The sequence below is a fragment of the Ceratotherium simum genome, chromosome 7 (genome assembly GCF_057802395.1).
Source record: "Ceratotherium simum simum isolate JZ-2026a chromosome 7, ASM5780239v1, whole genome shotgun sequence".
Taxonomy (NCBI): Eukaryota; Metazoa; Chordata; class Mammalia; order Perissodactyla; family Rhinocerotidae; genus Ceratotherium; species Ceratotherium simum.
In genome coordinates, this window is record NC_141906.1 from 75,719,671 (window position 1) to 75,739,311 (window position 19,641).

The 19,641-nt window shown below is 36.8% G+C and overlaps 1 protein-coding gene across 1 annotated transcript; it reads right to left on the reverse strand.

Annotated features, from left to right (window-relative positions):
* Positions 1-18,495: 18,495 nt before the first annotated feature.
* On the reverse strand, positions 18,496-19,440 carry LOC101391194 (olfactory receptor 8B12). Its single transcript, XM_004438409.3, has one exon. It carries the CDS (start codon positions 19,426-19,428, stop codon positions 18,496-18,498), a length of 933 nt encoding a protein of 310 aa, XP_004438466.1. The 5' UTR covers positions 19,429-19,440.
* Positions 19,441-19,641: the final 201 nt, after the last annotated feature.

Below are 19,641 nucleotides of genomic sequence, written 5' to 3' on the forward strand. Positions count from 1 at the left end.
AAATGCAACTGATTTTTGTATGTTCATTTTGTATCCTGCAACTTTATCATATTCATTTATAATTTCTAAAAGTTTTTTGATGGAGTCTTTAGGGTTTTCTATATGTAAAATCATGTCATCTGCAAGTAGTGACAGTTTCACTTCTTCCTTTCCAATTTGGATCCCTTTGATTTATTTTTCTTGCCTGATTGCTTTGGCTAGGACTGCCAGTCCTATGTTAAATAGGAGTGATGAAAGTGAGCATTCTTCTCTGGTTCCTATTCTTAAAGGGATAGCTTTCAGGTTTTCACCATTGAGGATGATATTAGCTGTGGGTTTATCATATATTGCCTTTATTATGTTGAGGTACTTTCCTTCTATACCCATTTTATTCGGAATTTTTATTATAAATGGATGCTGTATCTTGTCAAATGCTTTCTCTGCATCTATTGAGATGATCATATGATTTGTGTTCTTCATTTTGTTAGTGTGGTGTATCACGTTGATCGATTTGCAGATGTTGTACCATCCCTGCATCCCTGGAATAAATCCCACTTGATGATGGTGTGTGATGTCTTTAATGTATTGTTGTATTTGATTTGCTAGTATTTTGTTGAGGATTTTTGCATTGATGTTCATCAGTGATATTGGCCTGTAATTTTCGTTTTTTGTATTTTCCTTGTCTGGTTTTGGTATCAGGGTAATCTTGGCTTCATAGAATGAGTTATGAAGCTTCCCCTCCTCTTCAGTTTTTTGGAAGAGTTTGGGAAGGATAGATATTAAGTCCTCTTTGACTTTGGCAGAATTCATCAGGGAAACCATCTGGTCCTGGACTCGTATTTTTTAGGAGATTTTTCATTACTGTTTTGATCTCCTTACTGGTGATTGATCTATTCAAATTCTCTATTTCTTCTTGATTCAGTTTTGGAAGGTTGTATGATTCTAAGAATTCATCCATTTCTTCTAGATTATCCAATTTGTTGGTGTATAGCTTTTCATATTATTCTCTTATAATCTTTTGTATTTCTGAGGTGTCTGTTGTAATTTCTCCTCTTTCATTCTGATTTTATTTATTTGAACCTTTTCTCTTTTTCTTGGTGAGTCTAACTAAAGTTTTGTCAATTTTGTTTATCTTTTCAAAGAACCAGCTCTTCATTTCATTGATTTTTTTCTATTGTTTTTTAGTCTATTTCATTTATTTCTGCTCTGATTTTTATTATTTCCTTCCTTCTACTGATTTTGTACTTTGTTTGTTCTTCTTTTTCAAGTTCCTTTATGTGCACTGTTAGATTGTTTATTTGAGATTTTTCTTGTTTGTTGAGGTAGGCCTGTATTGCTATAAACTTCCCTCCACTTTTGCTGTTCCCATAAATTCTGGCATGTCGTATTTTAATTTTCATTTGTCTCCAGGTATTTTTTTATTTTTCCTTTGATTTCTTCATTGACCCAATCGTTGTTCAGTACCATTTTGTTTAATCTCCACGTATTTGTGGCTTTTCTGATTTTCTTCCTATAGTTGATTTCTAGTTCCATACCGTTGTGGTCAGAAAAGATGCTTGGTATTATTTCAGTCTTGTTGAATTTATGGAGACTTGTTTTGTGGCCTAATATGTGATCAGTCCTGGAGAATGTTCCATGTGTGTTTGAAAAGAATGTGTATTGTGTGGTTTTTGGATGGAATGTTCTCTATATATCTACTAAGTCCATCTGGTCTAGTGTGTCTCAAGGCCAGTGTTTACTTATTGATCTTCTATTTGGATGATCTATCCATTGGTGTAAGTGGAGTGTTAAAGTCCCCTACTATTATTGTGTCACTATTTCTCCTTTTATGTCTGTTAAATAAATGCTTTATATATTTAGGTGCTCATATGTTGGATGCATATATATTTACAAATGTTTTATCCTCTTGTTGGATTGTTCTTTTTCTCATTATGTAGTGCCCTTCTTTGTCTCTTGTTACAGTTTTGTTTTAAAGTCTATTTTGTCTCATATAAATATTGCTACCTCAACCTTCTTTTCATTGCCATTTGCATGGAGTATCTTCTTTTCCTCCCTTCACTTTCAGTTTGTGAGTGTCTTTAGGTCTGAAGTGTGTCTCTTGTATGCAGCATGTATATGGGTCTTGTTTTTTTAATCCAGTTGGCCACCCTATGCCTTTGGAGCATTTAGTCCATTGACATTTAAAGTAGCTATTGATAAGTTTGTACTTAGTGCCATTTTGTTACTTTTTTTCTGGGCATTTTAGTAGTTCTTCCCTGTTCCTTTCTTCTTCTCTTGCTCTCTTCCCTTGTGATTTGATTGCTCTCTTTAGTATTATGTTTGGGTTCCTTTCTGTTAATTTTTTGTGTATTTGTTATAGGTTTCTATTTTGTGAATATCAAGAGGTTCATATATAATAACCTATGTAAATAGCAATCTGTATTAAGTCGATGGTCTCTTTAGTCTGACCTCTTTCTAAACGCTCTACTCTTTTACTCCCTTCCTCCCAAATTTATGTTTCTGATATCATATCTAACCCCTTTTGTGTGTGTGTGTATCTATTACTCTCTTGTCATGGAAATAGATAATTTTAGTACTTTTGTCTTTGACCTTCATATTATCTTCATAGGTGGTTGATCTGCTACCTTTACTGTATTTTTGCCTTAACAGTGATTTTATTGCTTTTTTTTGATAATTTTCTTATTCCTATTTCTGCTCTTCTCTTTCCCACTTAAATAAGTCCCTTTAGCATTTCTTGTAAGACTGGTTTCTTGGTGATAAACTCCTTTAATTTTTGCTTATCTGGGAAACTCTTTATCTGTCCTTCCATTCTGAATGATAACCTTGCCAGGTAGAGTATTCTTGGCTGTAGGTTTTTTCCTTTCAGCACTTTAAATGTATCATGGCACTCCCTTCTAGTCTGTAAGGTTTCTGGTGAGGAGTCAGCTGATACCCTATGGGGTTTCTTTTGTATGTAGTCTGTTACCTTTCTCTTGCGGCTTTTAGGATTCTCTCTTTATCTTTAATTCTTGACATTTTAATTGTAATGTGTTTTGGTGTGGGCCTCTTTGGGGTCATCTTGTTTGGTGCTCTCTGTGTTTCTTGTATCTGGATGTGTGTTTCCTTCCTTAGGTTAGGAAAGTTTTCAGCTATTATTTATTCAAAAAGATTCTCTGCCCCTTTGTCTCTCTCGTCTTCTTCTGGGACACCTATAATATGAATGTTAGTGTGCTTGATGCTCTCCCAGAGGTCCCTTCGACTGTCCTCGTTCTTTTTAATTCTTTTTTATCTGTTCAGCTTGGGTGATTTTCTCTAGTCTTTTGTCCAGCTTGCTGATCCATTTTTCTGTATCATCTACTCTACTATTGAGTCCCTCTAGTGAATTTTTCATTTGCAGTATTGTATTCTTCGTTTTTGATTGGTTCTTTTTTATATTTTCCAATTCTTTGTTGAAGTTCTCACTGATTTCATCCATTCTTCTCCCAAGATCAGTGAGCATCCTTATGACCCTTTCTTTGAACTCTTTGGCAGGTAGATTGCGTATTTCTGTTTCGTTTAGTTCTTTTTCTGTGGTTTTGTCCTGTTCCCTTACTTGGAACATATTCCTTTGCCTCCTCATTTTGGCTCTTTCTCTGTGCTCATATCTATGTATAGTTCAGCTACATCTCCTGACCTTGGACAGGTGGCCTTATGTAAGAGATGCCTTATGAGGCCCAGCAGTGTGCTTACCTCTCATCACCAGTTCCAAATGTCGGGTCCAAGAGTGTCCCCCATGTGGGCTACATGTATCCTTCTGTTGTGGCAGGGTTGCTCTTGCTACAGGTTCCCAGGGAGGCTGCGCTGTCCCCTTGGCCAGCTGGTTGTAATGCTCAGCTGTGTGTGGCTGCTGTGGTCTCTTCTGTCACTTTATCAGGCATGGGGAGCCCCCGCACAGTTGGCTGTAAGGTCTAATAGCACATTCTTGTTGCAGTTTTTCTGTTAAGTGACTAGACCCCCAATATGGCTGATCAGGGGCTTATAATTGATGTAGGCCTCTGGCCTATAAGGCTCTTGTCAGCTCTCTCATGATTGCAGCTGGGTGGAGCTGGCCCCAGACGGGAGAGCATCCACTTGTTTCAAGCTTTGGAAGGTGGGACTGATCCCTTATGTGGCTGTTTGAGAAGCACAAGTCTTATGCAGCTAAGCCTCACCGCCCACAGGGCCACACACACCGTCAACATAGTCCTGCCCCATGCGCATGCCCTGACCCCCTGAAGCAGACCCAGTTGCCCCACTGCAGAGACCCCACACACTCCACCAATGCCCCCCATACTCCACCTACTCCTTGCACACTCCCTGCCCCTCAGAGGAAGACCCGCACACCTGGCTGCAGAGAATCCAGGCACCCAGCCTATGCAGGTCTACAAGTTGCCTGAGGTCTTGCTGTTAGGTGGGGCCAGTCCATAGGACGGGCTGCCTGCCCTGGCTGAGCTGGATTAAATTGCTCTAATTGGTGGGGCAGACCCTGGGCTAACGGGCCAGAGGAAGAACTCTAGCGGTGTCTACTAGCATCTGTGTCAGCACAGATCACAATAGGTCACAATAATGGTACTAGGTCACAATAATGGCTGCGGCCAATTTCTCAGTCACTGGAGAGGTCTCACCTCTCACCAACGTGCACCCAGAGCCTCTCAGGTGAGTCTCTTTTCACCAAAGGACTGTGCACCTTTCTTTCTGGTGATTTTAGGTTTCTTTCCGTAATGGGTGAATTGTGCATGGGACCCTTAAGAGCCAGCTTTTTTTCCCTTATGTCTGATAGCTTTTCTGGGTGTATTCCCCATTTTACTTAATAGCCAGCAAAGCCAGATATTATGACACTCATCTTAGTTGCGCTGAGTCCAAAAGATGCTTATAGTAGTAACACTTCCCCACTCAGGTCCCCAACTCCTCCATGGAAGGCTGCATATCTTAGGTTTGCTCCTGGCCGGCCGTGAAGCACCACGGCTTGTGAAGGTGGCTTTTTTCCTCTCCAAAAAGGAATTTCTGCCTCTTCCACCTCAGTCAGGACTGTCCCTTGTTGCAGGGGTTCTTTTTGTCCAGTTTTCAGTTCTCTCTCAGGTGTAATTGTTCCAAGAGTAGTTGTAAATCTTTTGTGTCTGTGGGAGGAGGTTAGTTCAGAGTCTGCCTATGCTGCCATCTTGACTGATTTTGGCCATTCTAATAGGTGTGTAGAGGTATCTCATTGTTGTTTCAATTTGCATTTCCCTGATGACAAATGATGTGAAGCATTTTTATATGCTTATTTGCTACCTGTATATCTTCTTTGGTGAGGTATCTGTTAAGGTCTTTGGCCCATTTCTTAATCAGGTTGTTCACTTTCTTCTTTTTTACCTTTTTTAATTGAAAATATATTTGACATATAACATTGTGTAAATGTAAGCATACAACATATTAATTTGATACACATATATTGTAATATGACTACCATTGTAGCAATAATTAGCATCTCTCTCCCATTACATAAGTATCATTTCTTCTTAATAGTTGAAATATTTGACTTCTAGTCTTTTAGCAAGTTTGATGATTATAATACAATATTGTTGTCTATATTCATTATACTATGCATCAGATCTCTAGGACTTATATACTACTCGTTGCAAGGTTGAATCCTCAAACAACATCTGTCCTATCCCCTACTCTTCATCACCAACTAACCACCATTTTAATCTCTGTTTGTATGAGTTTGGCTTTTTTAGATTTCACTTATAAGTGGTGTCATACAGTATTTGTCTTTCTCTGTCATACTTACCTTATTTAGTTTAATATTCTCAAGGTCCATCCAGAGTTTGTATATTTTGTATAATAGTCCTTTATCAGATATGTCTTTTGCAAATATTTTCTTATAGAGTGTGGCCTGTCTTTTCATTCTCTTGACAGTGTTTTTCTACAGAGGAGAAATTTTTAATTTTCATGAAGTCCAGGTTATCAATTCTTTCTTTCATGGATTGTGCCTTTGGGGTTGTACCTAAAAAGTCATTGCCATACCCAAGGTCATCTAGATTTTTTCCTCTGTTATCTTCTAGGAGTTTTATAGTTTTGCATTCTACATTTGGGTTTATGATCTATTTTGAGGTAATTTTTGTGAGCACTGTAATCTCTGTGTCTAATTCATTTTTTTGCATGTTGATACCCAGCGCCATTTTTTGTTAAGAGTATCTTTCTCAATTGCTTTTTTGCCACTTTATCAAAGATCAGTTGACTATATTTACGTGGATCTACTTCTGGGATCTCTATTCTGTTCCACTGATCTATTTGTCTATTCTTTCACCAATACTATGCTGTCTTGTTCGCTGTAGCTTCATAGTAAGTCATGATATCAGGTAAGTGTCTGTTCTCCAACTTGCAAGTTAGTTCTATTTCTTCAATATGTGTTGGCTATTCTGAGTCTTTTGCCTCTCTCTGTGAACTTTAGAATCTGTTTGTTGATATCCACAAAATACCCAACTGAGATTTTGATTGGAATTGCATTGAATCTATAGATCAAGTTCAGAAGAACTGACATCTTGACAATATTGAGTCTTCCTGTCCATGAACATCAAGTATCTCTCTATTTATTTAGTTCTTCTATGATTTATTTCATCAGAGTTTTGTGCTTTTCCTCCTATAGATCTTGTACGTATTTTGTTAGATTATACCGAAGTATTTCATTTTTAGTGGTGCTAATATAAATGTCATTGTATTTTTAATTTCAAATTCCACTTGGTCTTTGCTAATATATACAAAAGTGATTGACTTTTATATGTTACATTCAACATTGCACTAATTACTTATTAGTTCTAGGAGTTTTTTTGTTGATTCTTTCAGATTTTCTGCCTACGCAATAATGTGATCTGTGAATAAAGATAGTTTTTTATTTTTCCTTTCCTTTATTTTTTCATTTCTTCCTTCCCAATCTGTATAACTTTTATTTCCTTTTCTTATCTTACTGCATTAGCTAGGATTGCCAGTACTATATTGAAAAGCAGTCGTGAGAGGGACATCCTTGCCTTGTTCCTGTTCTTTCCAGAAAAGCTTTGAGTTTCTCTCCACTGAGTATGATGTTAGCTGTAGGTTTTGTATTGACATTCTTTTTCAAATAGAGGAAGTTTCTCTCTATTCTTAGTTTACTGAGATTTTTTTAGCATGAATGGATATTGGATTTTGTCAAGTGCTTTTTCTGCATCTATTGAATGATTATCTGATTTGTCTTCTTTAGACCTGTTTATGTGATTAATTACATTAATTGACTTTTGAATGTTCAACCAGCCTTGCGTAACTGCGGTAAATCCCACTTAGTCGTGGTGTATAATTCTTTTTATGTATTGCTTCTGTATTTGCTAATTCTAAATGCAATTTTTGGTTTTTGCTACTAATATATTTTTAAGTATTTTTGCATCTATGTCCATGAGAGATAAAGGTCTATAGTTTGTTTTTTTTTTCTTTTACTGTCTGTCTGCTTTTAATATTAGGGTCATGTGACCTTATTGAATCAGCTAGGATACTCTTCTGAGAGAAATTATAGAGAATTGGTATCATTTCTTCCTTAAATATTTGGTAGAATTGGCCTTTAAACCTATCTGAGCCTGGATAGGATAACTAAAGTGGATATTTCCCTTTCTCCACATGGAAGGCTAGAGACAGCTGGACCTTTGTCCTGCCAGGAACAGCCTTTCTAATTGCCTATAGTCAGGCCTGAAAGATCACACATAGATTTTGGCCTAAGGAAGATTCTTCAGCTTCCAGGGCCTGTGCAAGTCTCTTCTCTGGGTCCATCCTTCCAACAGCAGACCAACACTGTTGGTGTGTTCACTCCATGGGATAGTCAAGCAGAAGCAGTATGCAAGGGATGTGGATGACAATTGGACATGTAGACTGGAGGTATTTATACGTGTGCATGTGTAGGCCCCTCACAGTGTAAGAGGAGTGGGAGTGAGAAGTAGAGGAAGTAAGCTGTGGCCCATGGGCAGGCACCATGGAACCAGGGTGGCTATCCCTATGCTACCACCTTTTGACATGGAACTTTAAAGTTTCTCAAGATTCTACGTTTGAAACTAGCCTTCCAGAATCGTGAAAGTATTTGTCAAGGTAACAGGTAGGAACATATCTTATATAACACTTTATTAGCTATACTTTTTATTTACTTTTTATTGTGGTAAAAAACACATAACATAAAACTTACCATCTTAACTATTTTTAAATGTACATTCAGGACTGCTAAGTATATTCACGTTGTTGTGAAACAGATCTCTGGAACCTTTCATGTTACAAGTCTGAAACTCTATACCCATTAAAAAACAACTATCCTTTCCTTCCTCCCTGCAGCCACTGGTAACCACCATTCTACTTTCTGTTGCTATGAATTTGACTATTTAGATACCTTAAATAAGTGGAATCATACAGTATTTGTCATTTTGTGACTGGCTTATTTCACTTAACATGATGTCCTCGAGGTTCATCCATATTGTAACATGTGACAGGATTTCCTTACCTTTTAAGGTTGAATAATATTCCATTGTATGTATATACCACATTTTGTTTATTCATTCATTGTTGATGGACAGTGGGTTGCTTCCACCTCTTGGCTATTATGAATAGTGCTGGGATGAACATGGGTATACAAATATCTCTTTGAAGTCCTCCTTTCAGTTATTTTAGATATATTGCAGAAGTAGGATGCTGGATCATATGGTAGTTCTATTTTTAATTTTTTGAAGAACCTCCATACTGTTTTCCATAGCTGTTGCACCATTTTAAAAACCCACTAATAATGCACAAGTGTTCCAATTTTTCCATATCCTCACCAACACCTGTTGTTACCTGGGTTTTTTTAATACTGGCAATCCAAACAAGTGAGAGGTGATATCTCGTTGTGGTTTTGACTTGTATTTTCTGATAATTAGTGATATTGATCATCTTACATTTTCTTGTTGGCCTTTTATTTATTATCTTTGGAGAAATGTCTATTCAAGTCTGTCTTAGTCCATTTGAGCTGCTATAACAAAATACCATGGATTGGGTGTCTTATAACCAACAGAAATTTATTTCTCACAGTTCTGGAGGCTGGGAAGTCCAAGATCAAGGCACTAGCAAATTCAGTGTTTAGTGAGAGCCTGGTTCATAGATAAACATCTTCCTGCTATAACCTCACATAGTGGAAGGAGAAAGGGAACTCCCTGGGGTCTCTTTTATAAGGTCAATAATCCCATTTATGAGAGTGCTGCCCTTATGATCTAATCACCACTCAAAGCCCCTGCTCCAAATACACCAGGGATTAAATTTAAACATGAATTAGGGGGGAACACAAACATTCTGTCTATAGCAAAGTCCTTTGCCCAGTTTTTAATTGGGTTATTTCTGTTTTTGTTATTGAATTTTAGGAGGTCTTCATATATTCTGGATATTCACTTCTCATCAGATATATGATTTGCAAATATTTTCTCCCATTCTGTAGTTTTCTTCTTTGCTCTGCTGATTGTGTCCTTTAATTCACGAAAGTTTTCAAGTTTGATGTAGTCCTATTTGTCTGTTTTTGCTTTTGTTGCCTCTTTATTTCATCACTTATATGAAGTGCATAACAATGCCTGTCACATAAATAGGTATTGGATAATGTTCACTTCTGTTCACTCTCTGCTTCCCTTTGTTTCTCTCAACAAAGCCTAGCCACACAAACATAAACAGATTATATATATATATATATCTGTTGTTTCAGATTGTAACTCAGCAAATCCACAACCCCTATTAAAGAGAACATGGGCCATGTGGGAATTGAGATTTCTGATTCTCTTTTCTGTCTGTGCTGTTTGCTTACCACACTTCCCAAAGATGATTCATCATCTCCCCACTGCCTCTTTCTTCAACCACAGATGAGGAGCAGTGTTGCTTTTCTTCTGTCTCTTTCTGGAAGTTGACAATGGAGAGTCAGAGGCTCTCCCTCAACACCCATTCCCCTGCTGCAAAGTCACTTCACCACCTGTCCTCTGTTTCAGTAATCCAAGCAGAAAACCTTCTAAAAATGTCAGCTATCCAGAGGCAACCAAGGTGTCCTTCAGCTGGTGAATGGATAAACTGTGGTTCATCCAGACAATGAAATATTATTCAGACCTAAAAAGAAATGAGCTTCAAATCATGAAGAGACATGGTGGAACCTGAAATGCATATTACTATGTGAAAGAAGCTAATTTTATGAGAATCTGGAAAAGGCAAAATTATGGAGACAGTAGAGAGATCAGTCATTGCCAGGGGGTAGGGAAGAGTTTTGGATGAATAGACAGAGAACTAAGGATTTTTAGGGCAATGAAACTATTCTGTATGATTCTATAACCATGGGTATATGTCGTTACATGTTTGTCCAAACCCATAAAATGTATAACACCAAGAAAAGGCCCTAATGTAAATTATGGACTTTGGGTGATAAAGTTGTATCAATGTAGGTTCATCAATTATAACTAATTTACAACTCTGTTGGAGGATGTTGATAATGAGGGAGGCTATACATGTGGGGAGGTAAGAGGTAGGTGGAAAATCTCTGTACCTTCTGCTCAACTTTGTCATGACCCTAAAACTGCTCTAAAGAACAATAATGTTTTTTAGAAAAAGGTATGTTTTCACATTCACAGCTCCCAAGAGAAGGTAGTATGCCACACCATGGGGTCCACACAGGGAAACACCAGAATTAGTCAGGAGGCAGAAAGTGGGAAATTGGTCAGGAGACTTTATTCCGTTTTCCACAGGAAAAAATGGGCAAGGCAAAGTAAGCAGGTTTAGGATTGGCTAGTTTGAATAATTTCAGCTTGTTCTTGGACATAGGGGCTGTCTCCAGTTGTCTTGAACCTGGCTCTGAGATGGTTAGAGGAAGTGGAGAGTGGCCCAGTGTTTGAGAGCTCGATCAAGGGGGTTATTGAGAGTATGGACCCTGGATTCATTGGTTTGCATTTGAATCCATACTCTAGCTGAGAGTGTTCATCACCACTAGACTTGCCTTATAAGAAATGCTACAAGGAGTTCTTCAATCTGATAAAAGAACACTAATTAGTAACAGAAAAATACAGGAAAATATATAAGGTATTTATAAAGGTAAGTAAATAATCAAATACAGAATACTTTCATACTGTAATATGGTGGTGTCTTAACCGCTTAACTCAAGTATAAAGTTTAAAGGACAAAAGTATTAAAATAACTGTAGAGACATTAATTTAATAATGGATACACAGTATAAGAAAAGTAAATCATGACATCAAAAACATGAAAGTGGAGAGAGTAAAAGTGTAGTTTTTGTGTGTAATTGAAGTTAAGTTGCTATCAGCTAAAACAGACTGTTAGAGGTTTTATGTAAGCCTCATGGTAATCACAAAGCAAAACCCAAAGTAGGTACATAAAAGATAAGGAAAAGGGAATCAAAGCATACCGCTCCAGAAAATTATTCACAAAGGAAGTTAGCAAGAGAGGGAAAAGGTACAAGAGTAGTACAAAATCACAGGAAAACAATTAATAAGATAGTATTAGTAAGCCCCTACCTATCAATAATTTCTCAATGCAAATGAATTAAATTCTCCAATCAAAAGGCATATAGTGGCTGGATGGATAAAAAACAAAACAAAACAAAACAAAACTATATGCTGCTGACAAAAGACTGACTTCAGCTTTAAGGACACACATAAGCTCAAAGTGAAAGGATGTAAAAGGATACTCCACGCAACTGGAAATCAAAAGAGAGCAAGGTAGCTTTACTTATATCTGACAAAATAGACTTTAAATTAAAAATGGTCACAAGGGACAAAGAAGTCATTATTTAATGATAAGAGGTCAATTCACCAAGAGGATATAATAATTAAGAATTATATGCACTAAACATCAGATTATCTAAGTATGCTAACCAAATACTGACATATCTGAAGGGAGTAACAGACAACAATACAAAAGACTAGGGGATTTTGATACTCCACTTTCAGCAATGGATACATCATCCAGACAGAAAATCAATAAGGAAACATTGAATTTGAACTATATTTTAGACCAAAATCAACTTAACACAAAAATACAGAACATTCCTTCCAACAGCAACAGAATATGCCTTCTTCTCAAGTGCACACAGAAGATTCTCCTGGATAAATCATATGATAGGTCATAAACAAGTCGTAGGAAATATAAAAAGACCGAAATCATTCCAAGTATCTGTTTCCAACTTCATTGGTGTAAAACTAGAAATCAACATGGGAAGAAAGCTAGAAAATTCACAAACGTGGAAATTAACACAATCCTGAGCAAACAATGGGTTAAAAGCAAAATGAAAAATATCTTGAGACAAACAATGGACACTTGATATTTATATAATGTTATAAACCAAAGTTACCTCAATAAAAAAATATCTTGAGAGTAATGAAATGGAAACACAACATGCTCAAACTTAGAGACTGCAGAAAAAGCAGTGTTAAGAGAAAAGTTTATAAAGAAAAATGCCTACATTAAGAAAAAAGAAAGATCATAAATAAACGAAGTAACTTTATACCACAAGGAACTAGAAAAAGAAGAACAAATCAAGTCCAAATTTAGCAAAGGAAAGAAATAACAAAGATCAGAGCAGAAATAAATAAGTTGGAAACTGGAAAAACAATAGTAAACATCAATAAAACTATGATCTGGTTTTTGAAAAGATAAGCAAAATTGACAAACCTTTACATCGACTAAGAAAAAGGAGAGGAGACTCAAATAAATAAAATCAGAAATGAAAGTTGAGGTGTTACAACTGATACCACAGAAATACAAAAGATCATCAGAGACTACTATGAACAATTATACATCAACAAATCAATAACCTAAAAATAGACAAATTTCTAGAAACATACAACCTACCAAGACTGAATCAGGAAGAAATAGAAAATCTGAACAGATCAATAACGAGTGTGCAGATTGTATCAGTAATCAAAAATCTCCCAAAAGAGAAAAGCCCAGGACCAGATGGTTTCCCTGATGGGTTCTAACAAACATTTAAAAAAGAATTAATACCAAACCTTCCCAAACTCTTCCAAAAAATTGAAGAGGAAGGAACATTCTCAAACATACTTTACAAGGCCAGCATTACACTAATACCAAATCCAGATAAGGACATTACAAAAAAAGAAAACGATAGGCCAATATTCTGGATGCATATAGATGCAAAAATCATCAACAAAATTCTAGCAAACTGAATTCAACCGCGCAATGAAACAATTATACTGTGATTAAGAGAAATCATCACTGGGATGGAAGGATGGTTCAACATATGCAAATCAATAAATGTGATACACCACATTAATAGACTAAAAGATGAAAATCATATGATCATTTCAATACATGCAAAAAAAGCATCTGACAAAGCACTACATCCTTTCATGATAAAAACTCTCAACAAATTGGGTATTGAAGAAATGATCTCAATATGATAAGGCCACATATGGCAAGGCCACAGCTAACATCATACTCAACAGTGAAAGGTTGATAGTTTTTCTTCTACATCAGGAGAAAGGCCAGGGTGCCCACACTCACCAGCTCTATTTATCAAAGAACTGGAAGTCCTAGCCAGAGGAATCAGGCAACAAAAAGAAATAAAAGCCATCCAAATCAAAAAGGAAGAGAGAAAATTGCCTTTGTTTGTTGGTGATATGATCTTCCATAGAAAATTCTTAAGACTCCTCCAAAAACTAATCAATTAATTCAGTTAAATTAATCAACTGATTCAGTAAAGTTAGAACTAATCAACAAATTCAGTAAAGTTGCAGAATACAAAATCAACATACAGAAAGCAGTTGCATTTCTATACACTAAGCAAAATATCTGCAAAAGAAATAAAGAAAACAATCCCATCACAATAGCATTAAAAACAAAAAATACTTAGGAATAAATTTAAGCAAAGAGATGAAAGATCTCTAAACTGAAAACTATAAGATTTTGATGAAAGAAATTGAAGAAGACACAAATAAATGGAAAGATATGTTCATGGACTGGAAGAATTAATATTGTTAAAATGTTTATACTACCCAAAGCCATCTATACACTCAGTGCAATCCCTAGCAAAATTACAATGACATTTTTCACAGAAAGAGAAAAAATATTCCTAGAGTATGTATGGAGCTACAAAAGACCCGGAAGAGCCAAAGCAATCCTGAGAAAGAAGTACAAAGCTGTAGGTATCACACTTCCTGATTTCAAACTAGAATGGTACTGGCATAAAAATAGACACATAGACCAAAGGAAGTGAATTATGAGCCCATAAATAAACCTTCACATATACCGTCAACTAACATTTGACAAGGGATCCAAGAATGCTCAATGGGGAAAGGATAGTCTCTCTAATAAATGGTGCTGGGAACACTGGATTATCATCCGAAGCAGAATGGAAAAGCTGAGTCTTTGATGTTACATAGGTGATGATATTCTTCTCTGTCACAAAGGTCACCATTTGGGAAGAAATGTTAGAGGAATTAAAGAAATCTATGAAGGAAAAGTTAAAGATTAAGAAGTATATGGAGATGTTGAAATTAGAATTATCCAAGTTAGGATGACCAAAGAACGAAGAGAAAACAGGATCCTGGAGCTCTGATCCATCTGTCAATTTTGCAAAAATATATCTGAGAAAAGAACAGTTAAACCACACGTTTTTAAATAACAAAGGAGTCAAAGAAGAAGAAATCATAGAAAAAAATGGAAATATTTCGAATTGAAAAAATAATGAAATAAAATAGGAATCTCTCTTGAGAAAATAATTGGAAATCTAAGCAAAAATTTTAACACAAAGTGATAATCACAGCATTATTTTTAGCAATAAAACGTTGGAGAGCTTGATATAATTTTAATGTTCAACAGTAGGAAAAAGCTGAAATAAAATATGGCATACCTACATGATGAAATCTGTAAAAAAAAAATAATTCAAAAATATTTATAGGTAAGTAAAAAAGCTTACATTATAATAAGTTAAAAACATTTTATAACATGGCACATAGAGTATGATCCCACTGGAAGAAAAGTTTATACTCCAAATGTGATTCTCCTTTCCTGATCTCTGAATGGTGGAGTATAGTGTAAAACCCTGATAGTTGGTTTTTTTTTTTTTCTTTTTTGTAATACAAGTACCTGACTTAAGCTTTGCTTGTCTAGGCATCCGCTTCAAAGATGGCTATCTCAGATAAACACATTGCTAGCCACAGGACAGATAAAGAGCCAGGCCACCTCCCCCAAGTGAGGCTCCTTCGTTTTAGAGATATTTGTTGATTTCCATAAGTGACCATTTGAGCCACTTGTTTTTTCTCCTCTCATGCTTCAAATTTCTGTTCTTATGTTTTAAATTCACCAATAAAGAGGGAGTCCACCAAACCCTAGACCCCCTACCTCAACCCCAATAAAAGTAAAACCCTAGGCCTGTGCTTTCTCTTTCTCTCTCACACTACCCACAACTTTGCTGTGTTGCCCAGGAGTGCTGTGTAATTTCCAGGTCCTATATGTAATAAACATTTAGTTTTTCAAAGTTTCTTGATGGTTATTGCTGAAGGGCATCTTGCAATCATAATAAGAACTACAAAGACTGGTTCAGCCACAACACTGGTTTTTGATAGGCTGAGACCAGCACAAAACATGGAGTGTATCAGTTAGCTGTTTCTATATAACAACCTCACAAAATCTCATTGGCATACAACAATGAATATTTGTTCCCCACGTGCCTACAAGATAATTGTGATGACTCATCTTGTCTGGTCACAGGTGGGCAGCTCTGATTCAGTATCTGTTCCACATGTGTTCATCATGAGGATCAGTTAGAAGCAGCAGCAGTTACCGAGCAGAAGCGTTTCTCAAGGCAATGGCAGGAGCACAAGAGGGCAAGCCCCACCATGCAAACATATCCCATGCACCTGCATGCATCACATCTGCTAATGTCATATTGGCCAAAATGGGTCACCTGGCCAAGCCAATCATCAACGAGGCAGGGAAATATACCCTACCTCTTTGAGACTACAGCAAGGGTATAGACGGATAAAACTACTAGGTGAGTGACAAATTTTGACCAATAATGCAAACTACCACATTGAAGTATAGGTAATCTTTTTCTTCATACATTTTTTATATTCTAAATTTGCAACAAAAAATAAAAGTTTCTTCAAGGATCGGAAAAAGAAAAATCCTGTGCCTAATTCTTTAATATATAAATAAACATGATTAAAACTGTGTCCTGGATTAAAATACTTGCTACCCTGACGTTTTCAGCTCTCAAGGGCCCTGACCTCATCACAGCATCAACCAGAGATGGAGGTGGTACAACCATGGGGTGAAGACAGAAGATCAGGGAACAAAATGTTACTCTGTAGCTATAGAGTTTGGGCCCTTAGTGACAAATCAGGACCAAGGATGCCTCTGCTCTCCCTCCCTTCCTCACACATTTCCTTTCTCATGCCTCTTCTGTGATTGGCTCCTCTTCTTTTTACCCCTGAAATGTTCTGTGTCCCAACCACTTCTAAGCTGTTTCCATTGAAAAAAATCATTCTTAAATACAATTTTACACTACTTTCAAACAAGAGGGGGCACTAGACATATATACATATAAATATATAAAGAGATGTATATGCTTGTATATGAGAGGATTCATGAGGAATTAGAAACAATTATTGTTTCTAAGGAGGAGAATTCAAGAATGGAATAACTAGATGAGAGGAAGACATATTTTTCAGTACAATCTCCACTTAAATTGTTTTTTTTACAATGTGCAAATATTTGTTAGTCAAAATATATTTTAGTGTATTTTAATAATATCTAATATACTTATTAGAGGAAAGTTAGTGTCTATTTTCTCATGACTAAGCCAAGTTCCAGGAAGATGAAGTGATTTGCCTCAGATCATGCAAAAACTAGAGGAGGTGCTGAAACTGGATGAAGGAGTCCAGCAGAGAGGGAACTAAAATTTATTAAGTGCCTGGCATTTAATTCTCTCAAAAACCCCACAAAGTCAAGATCATTGTCTCTCTTTTAAAAATAGTGAAGTTAATATCTAGAGACATTAAGTCATTTGCTCAAAGTCACACAACTAATAACAACTGAGCCAGGATACAAAACCAACTCCACTATATGCCTCACAAATTGCCGTTTCCTCTACTACCTACTAAATGCGGACTGTTCACCTCACCCACCTGACACGCAACCCACAGTCTCCTGAACTCAGTTCTCTTTCCCTATTCTATACTGACTAAAGCAAAATCTTCCCCCCGACATTCTCAATTTTATAGCTTCACTTCCTTTGTCTGTGTCATACTAAAAGGCAAAAATAAACACTCATCTAAATTTCATTCTTTCCCAAAGAAGAGAACTTTCCCAAAGAAAAGCTCATAAATCATAGTTTCTCCACAACACTTAACACATTAGTGCTTTTCCAAAGAACCTTTCTTTTTTACTAATAAGTCATTGAGATCAATTTGTTCTGATGTAATCTATATCTCTCTTTACCCAGTGTTGTGTATTTGTAAACCAGTATTAACATGAATTATCCCTTTTACACATACGTCTGTATGAGAAGATCACTGCAATCTGCAGTTCCTTAAAATTTGATGGAAATTGCCTCTTCTAATAATCACCTACTTGGTACTGCCTTGATAACTAACTAGATCCCCCAAATAATTTTCTCCTTTAGAGCTTACAGACTCTTGGGTGATTATCCTGAGCCACAGATTTCTCCATCATAGCTAAAACACCCAAACTAACCCTTAGAAAAAAGCTCTAAATTCTAACCCTCTTAGATTTGAAATAATGTATGAAACTTTCCAGTCAGCATCTTTATAACCCTTAAACCTACAGAAGTCCTAATTAACTAGTCTAGGTCCCTAGGGTTCCACACATGACCTCAGGAATTACCATGCTTTACCTGCTATTGGGACCTGCATACTTGACACCAGCACCCCTCAAGCTTAACACACCTCTCTTGTCATTTGACCAAGACCAACTTCAATAAATTTTTCACCTCCTATCCTCTTGAAAAAAAATGTAATATTCAAAATTGTTAATTGAGGAGTTACATTAAATTCTAATATAGAATCAAATTTTAAAATGCCAAGACACCATACTTTCAAAATGAAATATACAAGGACAACAATGAAGCAAGAATATATGACATAAAAGAAAGCAAAGTAGTTTGGAATTCAAGGGCTTGGATACGAATCCTAGTTGTGGCACCAGGTAGTTGTATGGCCCTGGAAAACATATGTAATATTTCTAAGTCTCCAATGTCTGTTAAATGAGGAAATAGATAAAATGATTTATAAGGCTATTCAAGATTAAATGGTCTATGTTTATAGAAAAAAAATTGCAAAAAATAATATGGGAATAGTCAAAGTGGGTAGAGAGACAGCGAAAATAGATCTCCACTAAACAATAATCCAAACATAAAGACTTAAAATTCTCTTGCTGCATAGGGGAAAAAAAAAAAAACCTGGTACTTAGATTGCTCGTTGAAAACACACACGCTAATAAACAAAGCACTGTATCTCCTTCCTCAAATCTATTCATTTATCAAGAGAATATTTTTCTTCCCAACATTTTCCTAAAAGAAACTTTGACATCTTTGTTCCTCAAACTATAGATCAATGGGTTTAACATGGGCACCACAATGGTATAGAACAGGGAGGACACTTTCCCTTGGTCAAGGGGTAAAATAGAAGATGGTTTGAGATACATGAAAGCCCCAGACCCAAAGAAAAGAGAAACCACTATTATGTGGGAGCTGCATGTACTGAAAGCTTTGGCCCTGCCCTCAGTGGAGGGAATGTGGAGAATGCTCAAGAGAATTAGACCATAAGAGATGAAGATGGTGACAATGGGCATTGCAATGCCAGTGGCCACAACTATGAAGACCACCAGCTCGTTCACATAAGTGCTGTTGCAGGAGAGCTCAAGGAGAGGAAGGATGTCACACATGAAATGATTGACAATGTTGTTGGCACAGAAGATCAGACTTGCTATGCTTCCCGTGTGGGCCATGGCCCCTGAAAACCCCATCGCATACACACCCAACAAGAGGAATAAACAGACCTCAGGAGACATGGTGACTGTGTACACCAGTGGTTTACAGATGGCAACATAGCGGTCATATGCCATTGCTGACAGGATGAAGGACTCGGAGATGACAAAAAAGCAGAAGAAAAAGAGTTGAGTCATACACTCTGCATGCAAGATGATGTTCTGCTTTGAGACAAAACTCTTCAGCATTTTGGGGATGATGGTGGTGGAGTAACAGAAATCTATTAAGGAGAGGTTGAAGAGGAAAAAGTACATGGGGGTGTGCAGGTGAGAGTTCAACCCAATCAGTGTTATCAGGCCCAGGTTCCCCACCACAGTGACCATGTAGAAACCTAGAAACAAGAAGAAGAGAGGTATCTGTAGTCCTGGCTGGTGTGTCAAGCCTGCAAGGATAAATTCTGTCACAGACGAGTTCTCAGCTGCCATTGTCCTCTGGAGATGAATGCAGGAGGGGCAGTCTGTGGAGACAAGAAAAGAGAACCACTTAGAGAGAAAGAAACACCAGTACCACCCTCCAGGAATTAACCTCTCATTTTTGAGAATGGAATCCACAGAATGAGATTTGAACTTTGGTATGTTAGGAAGGTTGTTACTGTTTGCTATGGATCTATCTGCACAACCCAAGTTCCTTTCAAGTCC